Consider the following 22761-nt stretch of genomic DNA (forward strand, 5'->3'; position numbering starts at 1 on the left):
TTTTTTATTCAATAGCAATAAATGAAATAACCATCCGTTTCTATTTTTTTTCTCTCTGAAACGATAGTGTATTTACCAAAACAAATACGGCCCTATTAGATTCCTTATCCTCCTCTTAATAAATGGAACCTCGTGGTTGCAGTTTGTTCGATGATTCATGTTCCATCACTTTGTCGTGGCCTCTGACGTTCTTCTATCGATTGCTTGTGACTGTACCCGGAACACCTAAATTGAACATGGCGGCGACTACGGCGACAAATCCATCACAATTGCTCCCACTTGGTTTGTAAATGCTTTAAAAGTGAGAAGTTTTAGATATGAATCAGTTAGTGTTAAAAATTAAAATATAATTTTTTCTTGTAAGCGGTAACTAAGACATGGGTAGTGTTTATTTTTATGTTAGCTAGCTAACATTAGCATCTAGCCCGCATGATACATGTCGTTACCAATTCACTCATGTGCTAACAGAGCTGTTTCAACAGATCGTTTTGACAGATGTATTTTGTTTTGTACGTAATGCATAACATAATTTGGATCCGGAACTATTTTGTTAGTAGTAAACGACGCATTCAAAGGGGGAAAAAAGCCTACAAATGTCATGTTGGCTGAACTACGATCCAAAGCCAAACTAAATTCATCATATGTGACAGAGGAGTGGAATCCTTGCATTTTAAAATTTTGAATTTGCAGATATTTACAGCGTAATATTTGTCTGATAAAGAATGTCATGCGAGTACACAAAGCCTTGTACCAGAGGGAAACAGAAGATCTCTGATTGACTTTGCTTTTCCTTATAGAGCTTGTGGATAAATGTATCGGCTCGAGAATTCACATAGTCATGAAAACCGACAAAGAAATCGTCGGCACCCTGCTGGGCTTCGATGACTTTGTCAGTATCCTTTTCAGGTTACACTCCAATAACACTCAGATTTTCTCATGTCCTGCAACAATTCAATGGTTCCTCTTGATGTTGTCATCCTTAACTCAAGTGTTTTAGATATGGTCCTGGAGGATGTGACTGAATTGTAAGTACATTTACATGAAGCGCCCCGTTTTGAAGCTACAACAGTTTAATTAACTCATTCTCACATTTGTGATTCAGTGAAATCACGCCAGAGGGAAGGAGGATAACCAAATTGGACCAGATCCTCCTCAATGGCAATAATATCACCATGGTATGTAAATGTAGAATACATTTTGTACCTTTTTGTTCTGTTTATGAGGACATGTTTTACCTTACACCCCCAAATAACTGTTTGTCAAAAGTAAGTTATATTTGAATATTGTTTTTTTTGCAGCTCATACCTGGAGGAGAAGGTCCGGAAGTATGAGAATCATCACTGAAAATTTTGAGATATGGATTCATGTATTTTCCTGTGTTGTGCTCCTTAGTTTATTATGACGTTGTTGCTGTTATTGCATAATTTCTTTCTTGATCTTCTGGGAAAAAATTTTTCTAACAAGTTTCTTGATTGGGTTTTTGTTTGAGAAAAAAACAAATCATGAATCCAACTTGACCAAAATCATTTTTTTAATAAAGGAAAATTAAATGGTCAACAATCTGTTGTTTTTGGTTCGGGTTTTTTGAGTTGTATAACCAAAATTTACTGTTGGAACTAAGTGCCAACATAAAACAGCAGTGACAAAATTTTCATCTGGTTGTTTGTTTGAGAACACTCATTCACATTTACCAACACCAATGATTTAATTTATAGTGCAAGTAGACAAAACCACACAGGTTTGTAGAATCTGCCCCACTCCCTCTTGTCTCCAGCTTCAGTACATAGAAGGTTTGTCCTCTCCTTTTGGATTGGTCACCTTGTCCAGATTCTTACTGATGATGTCATACATCTCAGCCTGTAGGGAACAGATGAAGATTTTAAGGTTTCCTTTGACAGCAGTGATAAATACTTTTAGAGTGGATTAGTCTGACTCACATAAAAGCCGCGAATATCGAGAATGATCACTTTGACTTCCGAGTAGATCGCCTCGTCCTTCTCTTTGACAAGTGAGCGGTAGTCCATCTGGAGTTAAAAATGTTTGAAATTTTAATTCTAAACTTATTCTATATTTTTTATTGTCAACAAGTCCCATGAAACAACAGCAGGCGTGTGACCAAAAGAAAGCTCTGCGACGAGTTTTTAATCAAGCCAACAGGAGAAAAAAAATGCTTTAGCCATGACTGTTTTCAGCACTGTATTAGTCCACGGTTGCTACAGCAATACACCTAAAACCTCTAATGTAATGAGGTTAATGTTGATAATCATAATTTTAAATCAATCCAGGTCACAAATGTTGATTACAACCTGAGTATTGGAAATTACACAAAGACAAAGGAAAAAATTCATTTTTAAATTTAATTCAATTTGTCTTATAAAGTTACCAATGAAACATTTACTTTCGTTCTCTTTGTTTCTGCATACTTTATTCTGACTAATGACTACTACAACATTATGTGACTGAACTCTACTTTTTTTTTTAAAGATTTATTGATTATTTGGACTTTCATGGGAATAATTGATGAAGACAAAGGTAGAAAATGACCAGACTTATCCTTTAAAGATTTGCTAACTCTCACCACATGAGTCTCTTTGGAAGCTTTAGCAACAGCTTCTCCCCTCTCTGAAAAGTACCTGGAAAATACAGGAAATGTATCTGGAAATATATACGTAATACACAACCAACGGTAACCAAAAATTACACATTTGTTTCTTTTTGAAAAATGTAAATATACTGTAGCACATTCCTGTTAATTTGCAATTAATTATTTCCTAGAGCAGTTGGAAAACTAGACAATTTTAGAAAAAGCATTTTCCAACATTGTATTCAACACCAAATCAAAGTCTTCCTACTTGTTGATGTTGGTCTGAAAACCATCGACTTTAGTTTTCACTGCAGTGATTCTCTCCAAGATTTTTTCCTGTGGTGCAAAAATAAATGTGCAAATCATCAAAACTGGATCATTTCAGCAAACTGAGTCACTGTAGAGGAACCGGATGCAAATTGAAATGTACCTGGACTGCAACACCAAAGTCATTTCCATCTTCTATTTTTGGGATGAGGTGCTGAATCCAGCAGGAGACCTACAATATAAGAGGCTCATTTCACTACAAACTATGTTTAATTTAATTCCATGTTTTACAGAAGAAATAGTTCCTTGTTCACCTTTACAGCAAGCATAATTCACTTACAGTAAGGATGGTCTCTCTAAACGCAACAATCTCTGGTTTCACCATCTCTAGAACTTTCATAATTTTCTCATTTCCTTGGATGAAGCCGCATTTTGGAGCTGAAAGTAAGGAGAAATCAGTTGGATCATCCTTTATGTTGACACGAAGATTCCAAGAAAACAAAAAAGGTTCTACCTTTCTTCTTTTTTTCGTTGTCGTCAGTTTCCATTTCCTGTGAAATTGAGTTTAAATGATCAAAAACAGACAGTCGTTACCATTACAGGACCTCTTCTGTCACGTGTATGTCAGACACTATTATTGTGACGAGGAATCCAATCAGGTGAACACTAAACCTGTTTAACCCTAACCCTCTAACTTCTGGACTGCCCTGCATCTCAAAGCGTTTCTGGATGTTTGTGGTCTCACCTCATCCTCTGGGGAAGGAGGGTCGGGCACGGGGATTTCCAGAGGAGCCTGGATCAATGACATGTCGCTGATTGTGAAGGCATCGTCCTGCAAACACACAGCTCTGGATGAGGATTACAGATTAAAAACCACTTGGCCTATGTGTGTGTGTGTGTGTGTGTGTGTGTGTGTGTGTGTGTGTGTGTGTGTGTGTGTGTGTGTGTGTGTGTGTGTGTGTGTGTGAACAACCTGACCTTCAGCAGAGCATCCAACTGGAGAATCTTCTGGGGGATGAAGTTGGAGAACAAATTCTCAGCCTGGAAAACAAACAGATTGATCAGTGTTGAAGGTTTTTATTTTTGTTTTGGTTTTTTTAATTCTTGTGTCTTTCTGTGCCTCAGCATACCTCTTGATACAGTGATCGACGGAAGTTTTCCACCTGTGGAAAACGGAAGTAAAATATAATTTATTTATTTTTAAATGCTGACTCATTTTTTGGAATTTACTTTCATTTTCGCGCCACAAGGGTTTTTTTCCCCCCGTGTCTTTAACACATTAACAAGTGGAATTGACTGTTTTCCAACAAATGTAAACGGAAAATTTCACAAACTATCCTTATAAAATTAGTTATTATGCTGAAGTCATTCATCCGTCAATTGGTCGAACAATTGGAACATCGACTTACTTTCGCTTCACTCTCGCTGTTTATCTTCAGGGTCGATCTATTAGGCATGGCTCAGACTTTAAAAAAATGCAGAGGAAAAAAAAAATGAAGCCCGGTTAGGTTTTCAAGTGTAATCAGATGTGAAAGGACAAGGCAGGACGGCACGACTCTCATGAACTTGATTTCCTTATTTCTAACTTTACTTTCGGTCTGTTGTGGAATAAGGCTCCTCCCACTCTTCTTATCCTCCTCCTCCTATTGAATTTGGGATTTGCGTCCTCAAAATACGACATCTGTAAAAAAAAAAAAAAAAAAAAAAAAAAAAGCAATAAGCAAACGCATAAAAATGAGACAGAAACACTAAAAAAAGACGCGCAAGTAAAAAAATAAACACGTTCGTTGTAGTTGTTTATATTACAAGCGACAAAATCCAATAGTGATAGCCTACTAGATGGTAAAATACTCAGACGTTATGAGAGGAAGTCTAATGCGTAAACTTCTTTTATTTTGAAAATAATGTCAAGACGCAGAACCGGAAGTCATCACGTCTAACGTCTCGCCCCAGCAGGTTCAACACTGTGTGACTGATTACCGACGTGAATGGTTGCACAGTGAGTTTTAATGACATACATCTTCACCAGATCGAATAATAATTTTGGGTGTTTTACGAGTGATTGTGCTTGTCAAGACGATTTAAAGGTGCGCAAATTACGCTTTTATTTTGAAAATAAAAACGTACGGAAGTAGAACAGGAAGTGAAGACGTCAAAGTAGTTCCGCGTTTAAAGCTAGCTACAACAGAGGCAAAACAATCTGATGCAGGAGCCGCTGGTATAAAACACGCATATTTTATTAATGGCGACGTAACGACGTTACCCCTCGGAACGACGGGATGAAACAACCGAAGAAGAGGGATCCTTAAAATCCCAAGTACGTATTTAGTTTGCTGGTTTTTAGCTGCTGTAGTTTATAAAGTTTCGTTTTCCCCTTGGGTGAATTGTTGTCATTTTGGTTTGCTAGCATGATCGTCACGTCCACAACCGTCACACCTGCTTGTGTTGCATGAAATTCTGTCATGGAGTGGGAGTGAGACCATTGTCAGCTAACATCGTCTGTACTCGGATTCCTTTAAACTGCCATTATGTTCTCTTCCACCATCGAGTGGAGCTATGATTAGCCTGGACTTCCCCCAACTTGGTCATGGTGATAGTGGGACGTTAGCCCGAAGGAACCCCGCTTACTTGTAGATTACTGTTGTTGACAACAACAAAAATAAGATCAACAAACCAACATCTTTAAAGGTCACTAGTGTCATGACAGAGGCTAATCTCGTCACGTGGTTTCTCCTTTAATGTTAAATTTGACCACAGATTGCGCTCTGATTTTAACATAAACACAAATATTTCTACAATTTTATACTTTAAGGTGGTATAGATTCCTGATCAAGATTCCCCCACGGGATCTATTGATAACTTATGTTTTATCACCACATAAACTGTGGATTTATTTAGTTATTTCGTGTTTTTGGTTTTAATTTTGTTATTGTTTCCAGAACCCCGCATGCAGAGACATTTGATTATTGGTGACTTTTAGATTGACTGATTTGTTCAACAATAGCTCAAATAACCGATTTGAGGACATGATTTCATTGATAATCCAAATTGTCAGATTCCCGTCTCTTACAGCGATGAGCAGCCCTGCTTCTGTCCAGATGGAGGAGGTCAGGAGGAGATCCCAGTCCCTCCTGTCCCTCTCAGGTTCAGCCCAGGATGTGAAGAATGACGTCCAGACCATGGCCAGCATCCCTCTGCCGCTGTCTGAGAAGTACCGTCACTTAGGAGTGGAGACTATGTTGAAAGAGAACACAGCCAAATGCAACACAACTGAGGTAAAATTTGCACTTTTGAAATGGATTTTTATTGACATACTGTGTGTAGAACAGCAACCCTAATTCAGTTGTATTCCCCTCAACTTCAGTCATGTGGTATAAAGCAGATGGTGAAAATTTAAAAAAAAAAGAAGCATGTGGATAGGAGTAAAATATACCATATGGAATCATTCAACTAAAGATGAAGAGGAAAGACAAAAATATTTTGTCAAAATATCTTAAATATGGACACAGGAGAGAAACTGGCCTTGACCAGTTTATCCTGTGTATCAGGGATCATCAACTACATTTGTTCAAGCCTATAAGCTTACAGTGTGTCAGCTTGGACTATTATTATTAACTACTACTGACATTTAGTTGGTAAATTCTTTCTGACCTCTGTGCTGTAAAACCAAACCCTTCTTAGCGCACATAGATGTTTATTTTGGATGAAAATCAACTGTCATAAACACACACTGACTCAGAGGTTCAAACACCTCAATTGTGATACTGATTCATCATATTAACGCCCGCTCTCCTTCAGGCTCTGGAGTCTTTGAGCCGATTGGTTAAGGCCATGAGTATCCTGGAGAAATACGGCTGCAACCTGACCAATCCTGCCAAGCCTAGATACTGGAGGAGTGTTAAACACAATAACCCTGTCTTCAGAACCACGGTGGACGCCATTAAGGTGAGCAAAATCTGATAACTGAGACTTATTATTCATTAAATATACATTCAGTTCACCTTCATGACGATCCTCACTTTCGTCCACAGGGAGGCCGGAGAGTTCTTTATCTATATGGCTACACCAATCAGCAGCTCGACGGCCTCAGTTTCCCCGAAGACGTCACTGAACCAGACAAGGAAAAAGTAGCTGCAGTGACGCTGGAGGTCATGACCTTACGCACAGAGGTGGACTTGCTCATCAGGGTCAGTATTTGTTTCTAAACAGAGATGTTGTTCGGGGTTCGTTTCCATCCATTTTTTAGCTTATTTCAGTGTTTACATCTGTTTGTTCAGGGCAACCATCCTCACCCGGAATACTTCAAAGACGTCTTCCCAATGCTCATCCAGGAGGTCCAGGAGGTACGTACATGAACGTCAACGCCAGTCTGTCAGAATGAAATAAAATATACAGGCTTGAAAAACAATATTTAACAATTTCAGGATATTTTGAATTCAGATTTGACACATTTTCATAGAGGTTGAGACACATCTCTGTCTAGAATTAGGATTTTCTATGTCTTTTTTGATGTTTTTGTAAATTCCTCAATTTAAATAACACACTGTAGGCATCACTGAACAAAATTATAACATATGTACTTAAATATTTTTTGTTAAGTGAAATATTAACAATATCTCCGTTGAGTGAATTTTAAAAGATTTTTATTTCATCCCTTAAATTCAAATTTAATTTCTGTTCTACTTGTATCACTTTTTTGTACGGATACCTGTTTTATGTAAACAATTTTATGTGGTGTGAATTTTTTTACAGCATTTTTGTTAGTTTTTTCGCTCAAAGTGAGTGAAGTTACGTCTCTGAACAGATTTTAGGAGCCTCTGATGTGTCTAAATCTGGAAACGACATCCTGATTGGTCAGGTTTTCATAACAGTGCTGTTTCCTGTGATGCTGCTTTCTTCAGGAGGAGACGCTGACGGATGCTGCAGTCATCCAACCCGGAGACGAACGACAGGGAGACAAACTCCAGGTCCTCTCCCCTCCATCTGAACCCAGCCAGACCCCCGGAGGACCACCCCCGAACCCCCTGACAGGTGAACCACAGCTATGCTTCAGTTTTAGGCATTTTCACTGATGCTTTAGTGACAGATGAGAGATGATCGGTTTTAATCTCTGACAGCATTTGGTTTGGGTTTATTCCAGTTTCTGTTTCAGCTCAATATACCTGGAAGCCTAAATAAAAGGCCTTTCTTTCTCTCTATGTTCAGGTTCTCCTGTGCTACGTGACTGTAATCTGTGCGGCTGTCCTTCATATGCTGTTTGCCCATCTTGTGACAATCAACCTTTCTGCGATGCGTGCGATGACCTCATCCACCGCCACCCCTCCAGAACCAATCACAAGAGAGATAAGATACACAAATCCAAACCGGGTATGTCAGAATCTTTCTCCATCTGTGACAGGATTCCATCGTAGCAGACAGACGGTAACATTTTGATGTCGCTGCTTTCAGCTTGTTAGTTTTCACGTGTGTCTGCAGAGACCTGCACCATCTGTGGGATGTCCTCCGTCTACGCTCAGTGCTCCACCTGCGTCCAGAGGCTGTGTCTCAAGTGTGACATGCTTTTCCACTCCCACCCTGACCGAAACCGACACAACAGGATTGTCATTACACCAGCCAAAACCTCCAGGTGAGGAGAACAGGAGCTACAGATAAATTCATCTCTGGAGGAACCTGAATTCACTTTTCTACCGTCGTCTAGCCCATCTCTGTCTCCCTGGGAGTGTTCTCACTGCACCACCATCAATGAGATGCGAGCCGTCCTCTGCACGACCTGCGAACGGCCTCGACTTGCCACAGCTGCGTCCGCTGTCCAGGAAACCCCTGTGTCGGTTCCTGCATCCCCCAACACAGGTAAGAGCTGTAGGGGTGAAGGCAAAGGTAGAAAGGAGAAAATGTTGACAGTTTGCACCAGAATGCAATAAAATCAGTCAAACGACAACACATTGAAAAGACGAGCGTTTGTTATTTGAATATTACCCCAGGTAATAAAGTTAAAAGGACAAAACAGATGAGGAAACTGCGCGAGGAAGTGAACGTGTGTGCTTGATTCCTCAGAGTGGCAGTGCAAGAGCTGCACGGTGGTTAATCAAGGCAGCAGCATCCTCTGTGAGGTGTGTGAGCGCCCACGTCTGGCCACCCGCCCGCCCGCCGCACCGATGCCGCCCAGCTTAGGACCGCAGCCCGACTGCGGAGCGAAGGTTGTGTGTCCCTCACTCCCTCTCGTGTGTGTATTAATGTTTGAAATCGACTGATGATGACCTTTGGTTCCTTTCCTTGTGTCTTCTCTCACAGTGGATGTGTCAGTTCTGCACCTACGTCAACCCCAAGCCATCTCCGGTCTGTGAGATGTGCAACCTGTCATCCAAAGACTCCACGGGTGTTTCTCTGCCCCAGTCCCTCCAGCAGACCCCCTGCAGCGCCAGAGAGCCCCCCCAGCCGGGCCTGAGGCCGCAGCCGAAACCCAGGGTCAATCTGGAGCTGAAGAGGCAGAAGACCATGAGGGAAGACGGCCTGAACCTCATCCACCAGATCAGAGTAAGTTGATATCAAAGTGAACTCCCGTGCCGTCGGTTTACTACAAAATCAGACAAAATTCTCCTCTTTCTGTCTTAAAAGGAGGCAGAAAAGTGCGGCATCAGTCCAGAGGAGGTGTACGCCGCCATCCTCTGCAGCGGCAACAACACCAACCCCTGTGACTGGCTGGCGTCAGAGCTGCCTCACCTCCTAGACGAGATCTGCGCCATGGCGGCTTCAGTCCAGCTGAACTACAAATCAGGGGATTCTGGGATAGCGCCCGCGGCGGACAGGGACAAGCCGGAGAGGAGCGATACGAGCGTCACGGGCGAAGGCGTGAAGTTGTCCAGAGCCGAGGCCAAGCTGGCCTGGCTGGCGGCGGGGGGAGACACCGAGAAGGCGGTGAGACAGCTGCTGAGAGACAGACGTCTGAAGGTGAGACGGGTGGAAAATCAAAAGCGCCATTCACTCCTGTTGTCCTGTAATGATCAAGGTCATTGTGAGTTCTTCCAGTCGTGGCTGTTGTCAGGAATCCTTTATCTTCATTCACATGTGAAAAACCTTGAAAGTGGGGTGCTGGTGGAAGGGGGGGGGGGGGGTCTCAGCGAAGCTGATAAAAAACTCTCAAGAAGAAAAACATTTGTGATAAAATAGAACTTCTTTCAAAAGGTCTCGGGAATTTCCGACCTTGACAGATAACCGTAGATATCCAACATCCTCTGATGTGCTGGGAGGGGATTGTGGGAGTTTTTGTTTGACCTTCGACTGTTGTTAATCAGAATAATGTATTTGGGGGGGTGAAGCGTTCAAAGTAAGGTCAGCTGATGAATGTCCCCTTGAAAGGGCGGTTAGAAAGAGACGCACCATCACGCATCGCTCGTACAAACGCTGTTCTGTTCCAGCGTGAGGAGCTTGTACCCCCCCCCCCGTAAATAAATAATTTGTGTTTTTTTCCTGAGCATTTAGAGAATGATTCTTATTTCTTGCAGATATTTTACCGTTAATTCTGCCCCCTTTTGCGTTTTTTCCCGTGTGCAGATGAAGGAGCTGCACTCGCTGGGCTTCAGAGATGCGTCTCACTGCGAAGAGGCCCTGCGTCTCAGCGGCGGCGAGGTGAAAGGGGCGCTGTCCCTGCTGCAGCGCCCCCTGCTGGAGCGCTTCCACCAGCGCATCTGGACCGACCAGCCCGAGCCCCCGGTCGATCCGAAACACCCGGACAAACAGGTGGAGGGGCTGCTCGACCCAAATAGCGCCACGTTACGTCCGGCAGGGGTTTAGCGTTAGCTTCACCCGCCATCCTGTGTCGTTTTGCAGAGGATGTGCCGCCGTCTGCTGGCGCTCTACGACCTGCCCAGCTGGGGGCGCTGCGAGCTCGTCCTGTCGCTGCTCCAGGAACCCGAGGTCACCTACTCCCTGGAGGACGTGGTGCAAGCCGTGAAGGAGTCGCACGACAGAGACTTCATCCGGCGTCTCCTGAACAACGAATGCCCCTGCTGCCTGTCCAGCTTCCCCCGCAGTAAAGTGGGTCCGGACCGGGGGGCGTCTGCTTGTTCCTGTTCCGATAGTTAATCCACAGCTTGTATTCCTCACGCCTGTCCCCCCCTGCCTCACAGATGCAGTCCCTGACATCCTGTCAGTGCTCTATGTGTCACGACTGCTTCAGGATGCACTTCACCATCACGGTGAGAGACAAACACATCAGAGACATGGTGTGTCCCATCTGCAGCGAGCCCGACATCAACGACCAGGAGCAGCTGGACAGCTACTTCTCCACGCTGGACATACAGGTAGACGGAAACCACGATTCAGCTCTAAAGTTACAGTCAAATCCATCTTTAAACTCTTATGTCTCTTGAAGTCTTGAAAGTCTAATATTCACCCCGAACTCCACAAACTGTAGTGGAAATTTGTTTCGTAGATTTTTGGGGAAAACGTTAAGATGTTGTGTTTCTAGCTACGGGACTGTCTGGAGGTGGACGTGTACGAGCTGTTCCACAAAAAGCTCACTGAGCACGCTCTGATGAAGGACCCAAAGTTCCTGTGGTGCTACCATGTGAGTTCTTCAAACGTCTCGTTCTGCCCCGATACTTCTTCTTCTTCTTCTTCTTATCTAAAAAGGAGTGAACGTCTTTGAACAGGAGGAGGAGAAACAACCAATAAATCTATAGAAACCACGGGAGACTTAGATGGGATAGAAATTCTGCATATTTGCGTGAATCCTGGTTCAAAGGGTGAACTCTAAATAATGGACGTCTCCCCCTCTTCCTCCTCCTCCTCCTCCTCAGTGCACCTCTGGCTTTATCAACGACGGAGACCAGCTGAAGGTCACCTGCCCGTCCTGCCGCAAGAGCTTCTGCGCCCAGTGTAAAAAACCTGTGAGTTATGAATCAGTCGCAGCCTATCTGAACCTTTTTGATGAGAAACAAAAAAAATAGTGTCTGGGCCTGGGGGGGGGGGTACGATTTGTGAGGGAGGGGGCTCACCCTTAACCTCCATCTCCGGTTCTCAGTGGGAGCCGCAGCACCAGGATCTGTCCTGCGAGCAGTTCCAGCAGTGGAAGAAGGAGAACGATCCAGACTACCAGAGGCAGGGCCTGGCCGGATACCTGAGGGACAACGGCATCAGTGAGGCCACCCCCCCCCCCCACACACACACACACACACCTCCACGTTCCTCCCTGCTTCTGCTGTTTACTGCAGAAAGCAGCATCTAGTAGCCCTTGTTATTTTACACTTAAACGAGGAAATGGTTCATTAGAGCCACTCTAAGCAGTGATGGAGAAACCCGATAGGTCCACCCCCCCACTCTGAGGAGCACTCGCCAGGGGGTGGGGCCGCTTTCACCATATTTAAGTGGATCATTAAGATGTCACTTTAGACACGAACCCATCAAAATGCTCATTCCCAGCATGCAGCGGGGGAGCGGATTGACCCGTACGGTTTCCTGTCTTGCAGCCTGTCCTCACTGCAGGTTCCAATACGCTCTAACCAAAGGGGGGTGCATGCACTTCAGCTGCTCCCAGTGCCGCTACCAGTTCTGCAGCGGCTGCAACAACCCCTACCACAAGGTGAGCTCAGGCCGCTCCGTCCGGACGGAACGTCGTTCAGAGGTTTCATCTGTTTTATGTTCGTCTCTCTCTCTCTCCCCCCGCAGACGGTGTGTAAGACGGGTCAGTGCACCTACACCGGGCTGCACGCACACCACCCCCGCGACTGTCTCTTCTATCTCAGAGACTGGGAGCCCCCTAGGTTGCAGGCCCTGCTGCAGGTAAAGCCCCACATGGAGATCTACAGATGTCTGTCTGTGCAGATATTTAAAGATTCTTATCTGTTGTTAAAATACAAGCAGAAATGGAACAAAATTGAGGATTTTGTTTTTCTAATGGGACGTTCTTGACTCTTCTTTTTGTCCCCTCAGAGACATGGGGTGGACTTCAACACAGATCCTTCTACTGGGACTCAGACTGGTAAAACAGATTGAAGCTGCATACCTCCGTTTCCTTTTTGTTTCACGCACCGATTCATGCAGGAAGTCGAGCACTGTCAAACGCAAACCCTCAGCTTCCTCTCCGATGCCCCTCGGGGATCAGAGACATCCTAGAATCTCCTTAGAATCTCAAACTCGTGACTAACTGGGCTTCCTCCTCTGTGACGCAGACGCTTGCTGTGTGATGGAGCAGAAAGACGAAGGCGGTCAGCAGATCGATTCCCCGTGCGGCGTCCAGACGCAGCCGGGACAAGCTGGGCTCTGCGAGTGAGTGCCTGATGGACGCGGTTCACCAGGGCGCCACTAGAACCACCGATGTCCCAGTAAACTGAAAGTGTGTGTGTGTTCCTGCAGGAAGCATTACAGGGAGTACCTGGTGAGCCTGATCAACGCTCACACGCTGGACCCCGCCCTGCTCTACGACGCCCAGGAGCTGATACTGGCCTGCAAGAGGTACCAGGTGGACCAGCAGCGAGGAGAGGGCGAGGAGGACCACGTTTACCACGCCCGGCTGCTCAAGGTGAGACGCAGGCCGTCGCCGTCGAACGAGCTACGATCAGCTTGATTGGCTCACGTCCGTTTTGTCCTCTCACAGAAAATGATGGAGGTCCCTCTTGGAGAAAAAGTTCCTCGAAACAAATAAAAGAATCGTCGTCGGAGCCGCCGGCCATCTCCATCCGTTTCTTTGGTTCTCACAGGAAGGAAACCAGATTATGAGTCAGATTACGAGAGAATGAAATCAACATGTTTCTCTGTGGCAGAATTGTCGGAGATTTATCTGTGGTTCATCGTCGTACGAATATGACAGTCTGATGTTTGACCTTTGCACTTTGTTTCACAGACTGTTGGGAGTTTTATCTCGCCTTGCCTGCTTTACGTACTATGGATGAATCAACGATCAATAAATATATCAAACTGTGTTTTTTGGGTGTGGATTTATTGATGTATTGAATCACTTAATGTCAAGTTTTTATCAAGGTTTTATTAAAATGTGGGGTTAAATTTCAGTGTATAAACATGTAGTGAAAATTATGAAACCTTTGACCACTAATTTTAAAAAAAATTACCTCAAAAAGCGGATAATTAAAGGGACAGTAAAGTCAGAATGAACCAGGTCTGTATTTGAAGTACATAATTAAAAGCCAGTGGGATTTTCCATATTATGTTAGCATTGAGCTAACCGCCATTCGTTACTGTTGGACTGTGTGGAGTTAATAACTCTAGTTTATATTAATATGTAGTGCTGTCAGGCGAATAAAAAACGATTTGAAATCCACATTTTTATTGGGTAAGTGTGATTTATAAATTAAATTCAAAAGAAAAAAGGCCAAGCACATCAGCAAACAAATTAAGTCAGGTGCATTTCTCAAAAATACAATACGAATACAGTTAAATAAAATAAATAAAATTCAGAAATAAAATAAAGCTGAGTCTCAAATAGGCACATAAGCAGACTCAATCAAAATGAATACTAAAGCTGACTCAATACAGCAATTCTAAATGAATAGTAGAACATGCCTCTAAATAAGGAAACTAAATAGTAAGATGTCAACAGGCTTTTCCTTTAAAGGGTAAGCTAACGTTCAACTGTGTCCTTCACATGTTTTACATTTAAATGATACGTTAGGCTGGAGCTGCTTCGGTGATATGAAGATTCTCTTTTACAAAAGGTACAAATAATAATCATAATAATACTAATGGATTAGATTTTTAAAGCGCTTTTCTGGACACTCAGACGCTTTACATCGGATCCATTATTCATTCATCCTCCTTCATACTTGGTGATGGTAAACTACTGTGTGTGTAGCAGCTGCCACTCGCGATTAATTGCGTTAATTTTTATAGTGCGTTAATTTGCAGCGTAATTAATGAATCTAATTAACGTGTTAAAGTGACAGCCCTATTAATATGGCTTGTATTTACGAACGTATAAGGATCAGGGCCTGACATGCTGTTTTTGTATGTTTTATTTCAGTTTCACAGATCTTCTCAACAAAATGACCTGTCTATCGCTTTTGATAGTTTACGCGAGTGCCATAATCGCATGATAATTTGGTCAAAAGCACATTTATACAATATCTCCAGTAGCTCCAAACATGAATTAATTACCCACTAAACCTTGGGAATCCAAATAATATGGGATGTCCGAAAATGATCTTACCTCCAAATCCTCCGAGGTAAAGTGCTCATGGCTGATCCTCGGTCACATTGACCCGGTTTATCCGTGCTCTCCTTCCCAGAAGCTTCCCAGAAGGTATTCTAAAGAAGGATAGGTCCTCTTCTTTGTGTTTTCTTGATGTTCTGTTGACACAACCGCTCACCTCGCAGCTGCCGAGCTAAATTGGTCGCTAATGACGTATGACGCCCACGTGACCGCTGAATGCGGAAGCTGCTGCGGCGCAGATTTTAAGCTTTTCTGACCAAAGGGATGATGCTACACATATATTTTTAAAAAATGTTTTCTTCTATTTTTCATAATGATAAAAAATATATATGTCACTTAAAATGAGTTTACTATACATTTAATGAATATTTTCAGATGAATAACCCTGAAATTACACAAATGATATTTGAAATCCCTAAAATATATTAACAAAGTAAACCCCTCAAGATTTAATTTGAACAATACAGTACATGTATTTTTGACATAAATATATAATATTTGAGAATGTCAAATACAGTACTATAAAACAACTTGAATCGACCGAACTAAAAACAAACATGCAATGCAACCGAAAAATTAAACATTACGTGAAAATCCACCTTTGGCAACACGTTGTACATGTTGTATTTCCGTGCGTGTCCGTCGTCGCCCCCTGGTGGCCGCTGGGAGGGAGCGCTTCTCTGAAGTCACGTGATTTCTGGGAAAAGGATCGTCTGCTCTCTGCAGCGGAGCGGCGGAGTCCCACCGCAGCCCCGGAGAGCAGACACAGTCCGCAGGCGCCGCGCAGGAACCGCGAGTGAGGTAAACGAAACTTAAAAAGCTACTTCCTTCACTTATAGCGGCTTCATTTGATAAACCTAAAAATATGACACATGAGAGCAGATGGCCCGTTGCGTTTGTGCACCTGAACTACGCTGTTATGAAGATTGTGGCGTTTATCAGATGTGGCGTTCATAGTCCCGATAGAAGGAGCGGAAATATGAGGATTTGCCTTGACGTGTTCATGTTTCCGCGGTTTGTTTTAATTATTTATTAAAATAGTTTTTCAGTATTTTTTTTTTAATCTTTATTCAGACTTTCATCAGCCTACCGTTGCATTCTGGAGTTACATGATGTGTCTGATGGTGGTTGTCCTGTTGTCCCATTAGTTTCTCGACACAAGACTTTTGCGGTTATGGCAGCAGGAAGGATGCGCTCCACGCGCAGACTGCGCTCCTGGATCGTGGAACAGGTGTGTGTGTGTGTGTGTGTGTGTGTGTGTGTGTGTGTGTGTGTGTGTGTGTGTGTGTGTGTCTGTCTTTAAATGTATTTGTGTCTGAAAGAACGAGGAAGAGGGGTGAGAAAGAGGACACAAGGAAAGGGAGATAATCTGCTGCGCAACTCCGAAAAGTTCCCGACATGCGCATTAGTGTTCATGAATCCATGGAAACACAATCTGGAGTGTGTGTTTTTACATGATTAGTAACCAAAGAAAGTGTTTATGATGTCATCACAGCGAAAATCAATCATCTGGACGGTCATAAAAGGTCTCCTTTACCATAAAACCTGAACCCAGCAGCTGGAATCTGCTGTAAAAACAACCTCTGAATTCACATAATTATGGATTATAACAATTCTTAATCTCTGAAGGTGATCATGGAGTGTTTTTGCGTCAAAACTGACCGGAAGTTGCTTTAGAATCATTCAGGAGAGCGTTAGAATTACACTGTCTAGTTTTGTTTTTTAGCCCTGAGTTCTGCCTGCAGGCTGGACAGTAACAAGACGCTGTCCAGAAACCTTCCAGCGGGTAAGTTAATCATCTTTTCGTCGCTGTTGCAGGTCTGCAGTGGGAAATATTCAGGCGTGGTTTGGGATGATGAGGCTAAAACCATGTTCCGCATCCCTTGGAAACACGCGGGGAAGCAGGACTTCCGTAAGGATGAGGACGCCGCCATATTTAAGGTTAGGATGTTTGTCCCTGAAGGCTGCACACTGATATAATGAGATTCTTTAAAACCAAAATGGAGTGTTACAATCATGATTTCTGATGTAACGTCCTCCGCAGGCGTGGGCGGAGTACAAAGGTAAGCTGACGGACGGGAGTCAGGATAACCCGGCGTCCTGGAAGACGCGTCTGCGCTGCGCCCTCAACAAGAGCCCGGAGTTCATGGAAGTGATGGAGCGAGCTCAGCTGGACATCTCCGAACCCTACAAGGTGTACCGCCTGGTCCCCGTCAGCGAGCAGGGTGAGACACACACACACACACACACACACAGATGTAGAGATGTCGGACTGATTTTCACCCGGTGTGTTTTCCTTTAAATAAATTTGCTTTATTGATCCCAAACCGGGACGTTTCCCCATCGCGCTGACGTTTAAACCAGTTGTAACTTGTCCAGGACAAACAGTTGCAGCTGTTAGCAGTCAAGGCGATGTGTTTTCAGTAACAAAAGTTTGGGAGATGATTCATCAAAAACCGCAGGACAAACAAGACCAGAACAGATCGTGTTGTGTTTGCTGAGTCAGCTCAGAGTGGGACTAAAAGCTACAGCCGATATGAACCCAGTTACTCAACTGGGGATGAAAGCATCAGTTAAAATGAAGAGGGACTACCCTTCATCCTCATGTGTCCTAATAAGTATTGATTCTGATTGATCGCTCTGATGGTGATAATCCTTATAATAACCAGGAATGGTTGCTCCGACGAAGAAACGCAAATCAAAAGCCACAAAGAGGTCGAAACGACGGACGATCAGCGAATCCGAGGACGACGACGACGATGATGATGTCGTCCAGGAGAAGCAGATAAAGACGGAAGACGTCCAAGTTCAGGCGGTGAGTCGGGCGACACGCGATTGGACGGAATGTTCCACAAACGGACCTTTTGTTTTTACTGGAACGACAAAATCGAAATGGAAAATCTGCTGACCTGCTTACTTCCTCTGGGGTGTTTGTGGGGGGGGGGTTCTTTTTTTAAGTGCTCCAGCGGGAGTAAAAATATTTGCTTTCGTTCCTGAAAGTTTGGACTTCTGTGCTGTTTTGCGTTCCAGGAAGTTACCGACATTCCTGAGTGCGTTTTTGGGGATCAGCTGATCGAAATTCCCATCCTGGCGGAGAACGTTCACTCCAGCACCGAACAGCGAGACGGTGAGTTCAGGGTCACAGAAAAAACCTCCGACATCTGATGATTCCTCATCCGTGTCACTCCGTAAAAAAACAGCCAACCCGTCTTTTTTGACCCTCCTCTCTCTCCGTCCGCAGGCGTGGATGAGATCACGCTGGACGTGCGGATCGAGGAGAGCGTTCCCGCTTCCACAGAAGGTAGCGAAAGCAGTTTGTAGGTCTGACTTTTATTTTGAAAGGCTGGTCGTTTTAGCTGAAATTGTCTTCCTGTTTGTCCCTCCCCAGTCCAGGACGCCTTCAGCGTGGTGGTTTATTATTTAGGACAGGAGGTCCTCAAACGTCACATCCAGGGCACCGACGCCAGGATCACCTACCTGCCCTCCGCTCTCACCCCCCCGACCCCGACCGTCCTGAACAGCAGGTTTCCCCGCATCGCCCTCCCCGATCCGCCCCCCACGCTTCCACCCGGACCCCAGGTGCAGGCTCTCTCCGTCCTGCTGCCCTTCATGGAGAAAGGGGTGGTGCTGACCTCCACGCCGCAGGGGGTGTACGGCAAGCGCTTCTGCCAGGGGCGGGTCTTCTGGACGGGGCCGCACACCACCCAACCGGTGCACCACAAGATGGAGAGGAACCAGGAGCCGGTGCTGCTGTTCAGCAAAGACGCCTTCAGACAACGTGAGTCCGACTGGACAGTTTTTAGCATGTCTGTTGGCTGCTAAAAACTGCTCAGTCATGGAACGGATTAAACTCGTATCTCGAGGTGTTTTTTTACTTTCACCCATTTTTTGCATCGAGATCTGATTATGCGAAACGCCCAATTTTAATAATGATAATTTGGGAATTTGATGCCATCGTTGTTTTTCTCGTCAGTCCAGCAAAATAAATCCATTGGATCTACTTTTTCCCAGAACTGGATCACTTCCACTCCAACGGCGGCGACCCTCCTCAGTGCGGCGTCACTCTGTGTTTCGGCGAAGGGCTGAGCGACGCCGAGGACCTGTCTGGGAAACTCATCATCGTTCAGGTGAACGCCCTGGCCCCGCCCCCCGTTATAAAGCCCCACCCTCTTCTTTGCCGGTGGTTCTGGAACAAAGCTGTGCTCTTTCCTCTGCAGATTAATTTTCCGTGGGCGGAGCAGCAGGTGCAGAACGTCCGCTCCGTCCTCCAGTCCATCTCCATCCTCCAGTCTCTGGCCAGCCAGTCCCCACTGGGAGAAATCACCCTCAACCTGGTCACCGTGTCGCCCACGGCAACCGACGCCATCGCCTGTGGCTCGCTCTGAGCGCTTTAGAAGTGAAGGGCGCTTCATTTCAAAATAAGACGCCTCGTCACTTTAAAAACATTCTTACAAAATAAGAGCATACAGGGCTGACTGATATGTCTGCGAGTTTATGGCATTTCAGAGTAAAAGCACCGACAGGAGTGGCTTCAGACTGACGCTGTAACACACCTGAACACACACATCACTCAGCCCTGAAAACCATCCTAAATATTGGACTTTTTTTTACCCCGAAAATACTAATTGAGATTTATTGGATGGCGTTCCCCTTCAAGTCCTCACAGAAATCAGATGATGCACTGGAAGCACTACATTTAAACCCACTGAAGTCACCTTCAAACAGGAAATGTGACTTTTTTCACATTAAAAAGCTACAGGCTTCCATCTTCACTTCCTATTCATCATCACATATGACAGTAAACTATATTCAATTTTGCACTATTAGAAAGCAACAAATACACGTTATCTGTCTGTCAGTTGTTAGTTCTAGTCGTTGTTCTACAACTGTGGAAATGTCTTTTCTTTCTCTGAGTTAGTGGTTTACGACCTGTGGGTCGGGACTCCTGGAAAGGGTCACAGGTTACATTTATGGTGGTACACAGAGTATTAACAGGACAGGAAATAATCCAAATAATTAACATCTCATGTGAAACATTTTTCATTTTTCTAGCGTTTCGTTTTTAAGTTAGCACTGAAGTTAAAAAAAAAACATTTTGTTCTACTGGTTCACACATTAAACTTGTTAGTTGCTGTTAGCAACTCGTGACTTTTGTGTTTATTATAGCCCAGTATGAAAATAACCCAAGCTTTTAAAGAGGAGACACATTTATAAGTTGGTAAATTACAGTTTACCTCGACTACAGAGTGCAGACTTGGTGTTAGCAGAGTTTTACTGACACTACCTGAAATATTTTAGAAGTTATTCGAATTAAAAAAGTGAGAAACATCTGCTGTAAATAGTCTGCTGAATCTCGTAGCGTTTGTCCCGTTTATTGAGGTGTTTATACGACCCTATAATGTTTATAAGATGTTAGGTTTGGCGTGTTTTTCTGTGGAAACAGCCTTCTGGGGTTGTGTTACATGTTCCAAAAAGCAGTAAAGTGTTTTTTGGAAAACGCTGACATGATTTCTACGACATCTTTTCTTGGCGAATCACGTCGTGTGATTCGTCAAGGGAATGAAAGGAAGACGGTAAGAGAGAAAAGGCAGCTAGAATGAGTTACGGCAACAAGAAATAAACAGGTTCACAGGGCGACAGGAGGCGCTGCTGTCTCACATGATCGCTTTAATTCTGATCGACGCCCCACATCATGAAGCAACAACAAATAATAGGGACCACAAATGTTAGGAAAATGAATAGCACATCAAAAAGAGAGGGGGGGCGACAGTAAAACTAAATATTTTGTTGTTTTATGCATATTCTATATTATGTATCTAGAAAAAGTTAAAAACTACTCTATGAAACGTGTGTTGATGTTTGGACGTTAATAAACGGAACCTGATGTTTTGTCCATGATGACGAGTCAGAACATAAATTCAAATCGAAGCTACTCGTGGGGCTACATGCTGCCGTTAGCAGGCGAGGTGAGCTCGGCTATCTTGCTGTTTAGTTTCTGATTGGTCCAGTCCTTTGTGATGTCGTCCAAGTGGCTGTCAAAATCCACCAATAGCGTGTGATCGCCGGATTCCAGCATCTGACTGGCCACGTCCCGAGTCTCCTCCCACTGCCTCAGCATGATCCTGAAGAGAGAAATAACGGACGAGTCAGGTTTCATGTGGAGGAACAGTTTGCAAAGACTCACGCAGTAAGAACCACAAACATTCTGAAGGACTGGCCGGGTGAGGAAAATAAAAATATTTTGACCAAAATCATCCCCATAGATGACCGCCATTCACACGGTGTCCTTTTCGCCGCATTCTATTGACAAAAACAGATATGCAAATAAAATTCATGTTTTTTGCATGATTTTTAAAAAAAATATATACCTTTTTCATGTTTTTGCCATTGAATTTTGTATTTCCTGCTTTTTTTTCTGTCACAAAATCAGAACAGAACACAACGCTTTGAATCCACAAACACCATCGGTAAAACGAGCTCCATTCCTTACGTGTGTTTGTCTTTGAGCGTCCACTTTGAATCTTTGCGCTCGTACACAACAATGGGAGGAACCCGACAGTCTGGGGACAACTTACTGCCGTCGAGCTGTGAAGTTAAATCCAATAAATGTATTAAACAGAATAAAGAGGCTTCAGCGTTAAATCAAACTATATTATTCTTACCATCAATAAAACTGCATTTTCAAACTGCTCAGAAATCTTGTCTGCTATCTTCACTGCACACGGCGTCGGGCTGTGAGATTTAAAAAAGTTATACCCAGAGAAGAGTTTTTCTGTTAGCGCCGCGTTGTGTGACGTATATATGAATACATCTCATCAAAATGACAAAAACAATGAAATGAAAGGAGGTCTGATCGGGATACTGACCTGCTATCTGACACACAAGCATTGGCTTGATAGTATCCCACAATTCTCTGCTGCGTCTGCGAACACCACACATCCACCTGAAACCAGCAGTCATGAATGTCACATTAAATATACATTTAGGAACACCAACAACAGCCTCAGGCATCATTTGATGCTGGTTTTACCTTATGGATTTGAATATAATTTAACTATAACATGAATAATGTGTAAGTACCTGTGTGAGGGCGAGCTGGGTGATGGGGGCCAGGGACAGGTGGGAGTGAAGCAGCGGCACACAGTCGGTCACACACACCGCTCCACCCGTCGTGCTGGAGGACAACAGCAGCCCGTTGATGCTGCACCGCGGGAACAGGCAGCAGTGCAGGTACATCTTCACGTAAGCCCGACATGACAGCTCCACCTCCCCCATGACGACCACTGCGGGGGGGGGGGGCAAAAACGGTAAACTGCGGTTCAAACACTAAACCTCCTGTACGTAATTAACGCAAATGCACGCCAAAGACGGTATTCTTGTAGATTGTTTTACGCAAAAAAAAACAACGAAAACTAGTCTCCCGATTAGCTGGATGGCTAGCTAGGTTAACTTAGCCCAATGGGCCAGCTAGCCGAATGTTATTGCTTACGATATGTATTCACATTAGCATGAGATTAAATTAAACTTTACCTGAAGAGGAATGCGATGTAGAAAGTGTAACCTCAAAACCAACAGTTGCTTATTTTCAAATTTTCAGATATATCAATTCATTTGGAAGTACAAAACGTCTTCAATGGGATGTAGTCTCCGTTTCGCTTCACACGGCGACACAGAAGCTATTTCCGGTCTTGCCCACAAGAGCTAAATGAAATTATCTGATTGGTCGACATGGTCTTCTGTAATCCAA

General features: G+C 43.9%; 4 protein-coding genes and 1 long non-coding RNA gene across 7 annotated transcripts; 2 read left to right on the forward strand and 3 right to left on the reverse strand.

Moving 5' to 3' along the window:
- The first annotated feature begins 208 nt into the window (after positions 1–208).
- On the forward strand, positions 209–1857 carry lsm5 (LSM5 homolog, U6 small nuclear RNA and mRNA degradation associated). Its single transcript, XM_068343990.1, has 5 exons — positions 209–282; positions 798–893; positions 998–1025; positions 1103–1175; positions 1299–1857. The coding sequence occupies exons 1-5, from the start codon at positions 237–239 to the stop codon at positions 1329–1331; spliced, it is 276 nt and encodes a 91-aa protein (XP_068200091.1). The 5' UTR covers positions 209–236; the 3' UTR covers positions 1332–1857.
- Positions 1672–6061, reverse strand: psme2 (proteasome activator subunit 2). Of its 2 annotated transcripts, XM_068343987.1 has the most exons (13): positions 5922–6061; positions 4443–4532; positions 4261–4316; positions 3982–4014; positions 3830–3892; positions 3597–3683; positions 3366–3402; positions 3192–3289; positions 3015–3083; positions 2853–2920; positions 2579–2633; positions 1938–2024; positions 1672–1857 (listed from the first exon to the last, which is right to left on the reverse strand). In XM_068343987.1, exons 3-13 carry the CDS (start codon positions 4306–4308, stop codon positions 1777–1779), a joined length of 726 nt encoding a protein of 241 aa, XP_068200088.1. In that variant the 5' UTR covers positions 4309–4316; positions 4443–4532; positions 5922–6061; the 3' UTR covers positions 1672–1776. The 2 variants fall into 2 exon arrangements, with proteins under 2 accessions (XP_068200088.1, XP_068200087.1); XM_068343986.1 differs by lacking the exons at positions 4443–4532; positions 5922–6061 and having other exon boundaries at positions 4261–4436.
- rnf31 (ring finger protein 31) lies at positions 5008–20151 on the forward strand. The gene is made up of 32 exons (XM_068343991.1): positions 5008–5168; positions 5907–6126; positions 6650–6796; positions 6883–7038; positions 7129–7194; positions 7753–7882; positions 8057–8218; positions 8327–8477; positions 8550–8701; positions 8906–9048; positions 9143–9385; positions 9467–9799; positions 10403–10588; positions 10679–10885; positions 10978–11151; positions 11319–11417; positions 11650–11739; positions 11874–11988; positions 12319–12431; positions 12518–12631; positions 12782–12830; positions 13021–13117; positions 13205–13387; positions 15688–15760; positions 16833–16955; positions 17059–17239; positions 17684–17829; positions 18045–18141; positions 18256–18315; positions 18403–18792; positions 19026–19141; positions 19232–20151. Exons 2-32 carry the CDS (start codon positions 5926–5928, stop codon positions 19397–19399), a joined length of 4665 nt encoding a protein of 1554 aa, XP_068200092.1. The 5' UTR covers positions 5008–5168; positions 5907–5925; the 3' UTR covers positions 19400–20151.
- On the reverse strand, positions 8291–15272 carry LOC137614269 (uncharacterized). 2 transcript variants are annotated; one of them, XR_011039042.1, is made up of 3 exons: positions 15012–15272; positions 8522–8708; positions 8291–8425 (listed from the first exon to the last, which is right to left on the reverse strand). It is a non-coding gene; the product is annotated as an uncharacterized lncRNA (long non-coding RNA). The 2 variants fall into 2 exon arrangements; XR_011039043.1 differs by having other exon boundaries at positions 8299–8425; positions 8532–8708.
- Positions 20152–20294: 143 nt separating the features above from the next.
- emc9 (ER membrane protein complex subunit 9) lies at positions 20295–22700 on the reverse strand. The gene is made up of 6 exons (XM_068343989.1): positions 22545–22700; positions 22095–22297; positions 21881–21957; positions 21677–21746; positions 21505–21599; positions 20295–21136 (listed from the first exon to the last, which is right to left on the reverse strand). Exons 2-6 carry the CDS (start codon positions 22287–22289, stop codon positions 20956–20958), a joined length of 618 nt encoding a protein of 205 aa, XP_068200090.1. The 5' UTR covers positions 22290–22297; positions 22545–22700; the 3' UTR covers positions 20295–20955.
- Between the last annotated feature and the right edge of the window lie 61 nt (positions 22701–22761).

This window comes from Antennarius striatus, chromosome 20, assembly GCF_040054535.1.
Source record: "Antennarius striatus isolate MH-2024 chromosome 20, ASM4005453v1, whole genome shotgun sequence".
Taxonomy (NCBI): Eukaryota; Metazoa; Chordata; class Actinopteri; order Lophiiformes; family Antennariidae; genus Antennarius; species Antennarius striatus.

Excerpts from the sequence above, each read along its gene's own strand:
- emc9 (XM_068343989.1), bottom strand. The coding sequence starts at position 22,289 with ATGGGGGAGGTGGAGCTGTCATGTCGGGCTTACGTGAAGATGTACCTG. Across the intron at positions 21,747-21,880 it reads GCTTGTGTGTCAGATAGCAG|CCCGACGCCGTGTGCAGTGA; the intron begins GTCAGTATCCCG and ends TAAATCTCACAG. Across the intron at positions 21,137-21,504 it reads ACGCTCAAAGACAAACACAC|GATCATGCTGAGGCAGTGGG; the intron begins GTAAGGAATGGA and ends TTCTCTCTTCAG.
- rnf31 (XM_068343991.1), top strand. The coding sequence starts at position 5,926 with ATGAGCAGCCCTGCTTCTGTCCAGATGGAGGAGGTCAGGAGGAGATCC. Across the intron at positions 9,386-9,466 it reads ACCTCATCCACCAGATCAGA|GAGGCAGAAAAGTGCGGCAT; the intron begins GTAAGTTGATAT and ends CTGTCTTAAAAG. Across the intron at positions 12,632-12,781 it reads GGTTGCAGGCCCTGCTGCAG|AGACATGGGGTGGACTTCAA; the intron begins GTAAAGCCCCAC and ends TTGTCCCCTCAG.
- lsm5 (XM_068343990.1), top strand. The coding sequence starts at position 237 with ATGGCGGCGACTACGGCGACAAATCCATCACAATTGCTCCCACTTG. Across the intron at positions 283-797 it reads ATCACAATTGCTCCCACTTG|AGCTTGTGGATAAATGTATC; the intron begins GTTTGTAAATGC and ends TTTTCCTTATAG. Across the intron at positions 1,026-1,102 it reads CTGGAGGATGTGACTGAATT|TGAAATCACGCCAGAGGGAA; the intron begins GTAAGTACATTT and ends TTTGTGATTCAG.
- psme2 (XM_068343987.1), bottom strand. The coding sequence starts at position 4,308 with ATGCCTAATAGATCGACCCTGAAGATAAACAGCGAGAGTGAAGCGAAA. Across the intron at positions 3,290-3,365 it reads CAACGAAAAAAAGAAGAAAG|CTCCAAAATGCGGCTTCATC; the intron begins GTAGAACCTTTT and ends CCTTACTTTCAG. Across the intron at positions 2,025-2,578 it reads CTTCCAAAGAGACTCATGTG|ATGGACTACCGCTCACTTGT; the intron begins GTGAGAGTTAGC and ends TTTTAACTCCAG.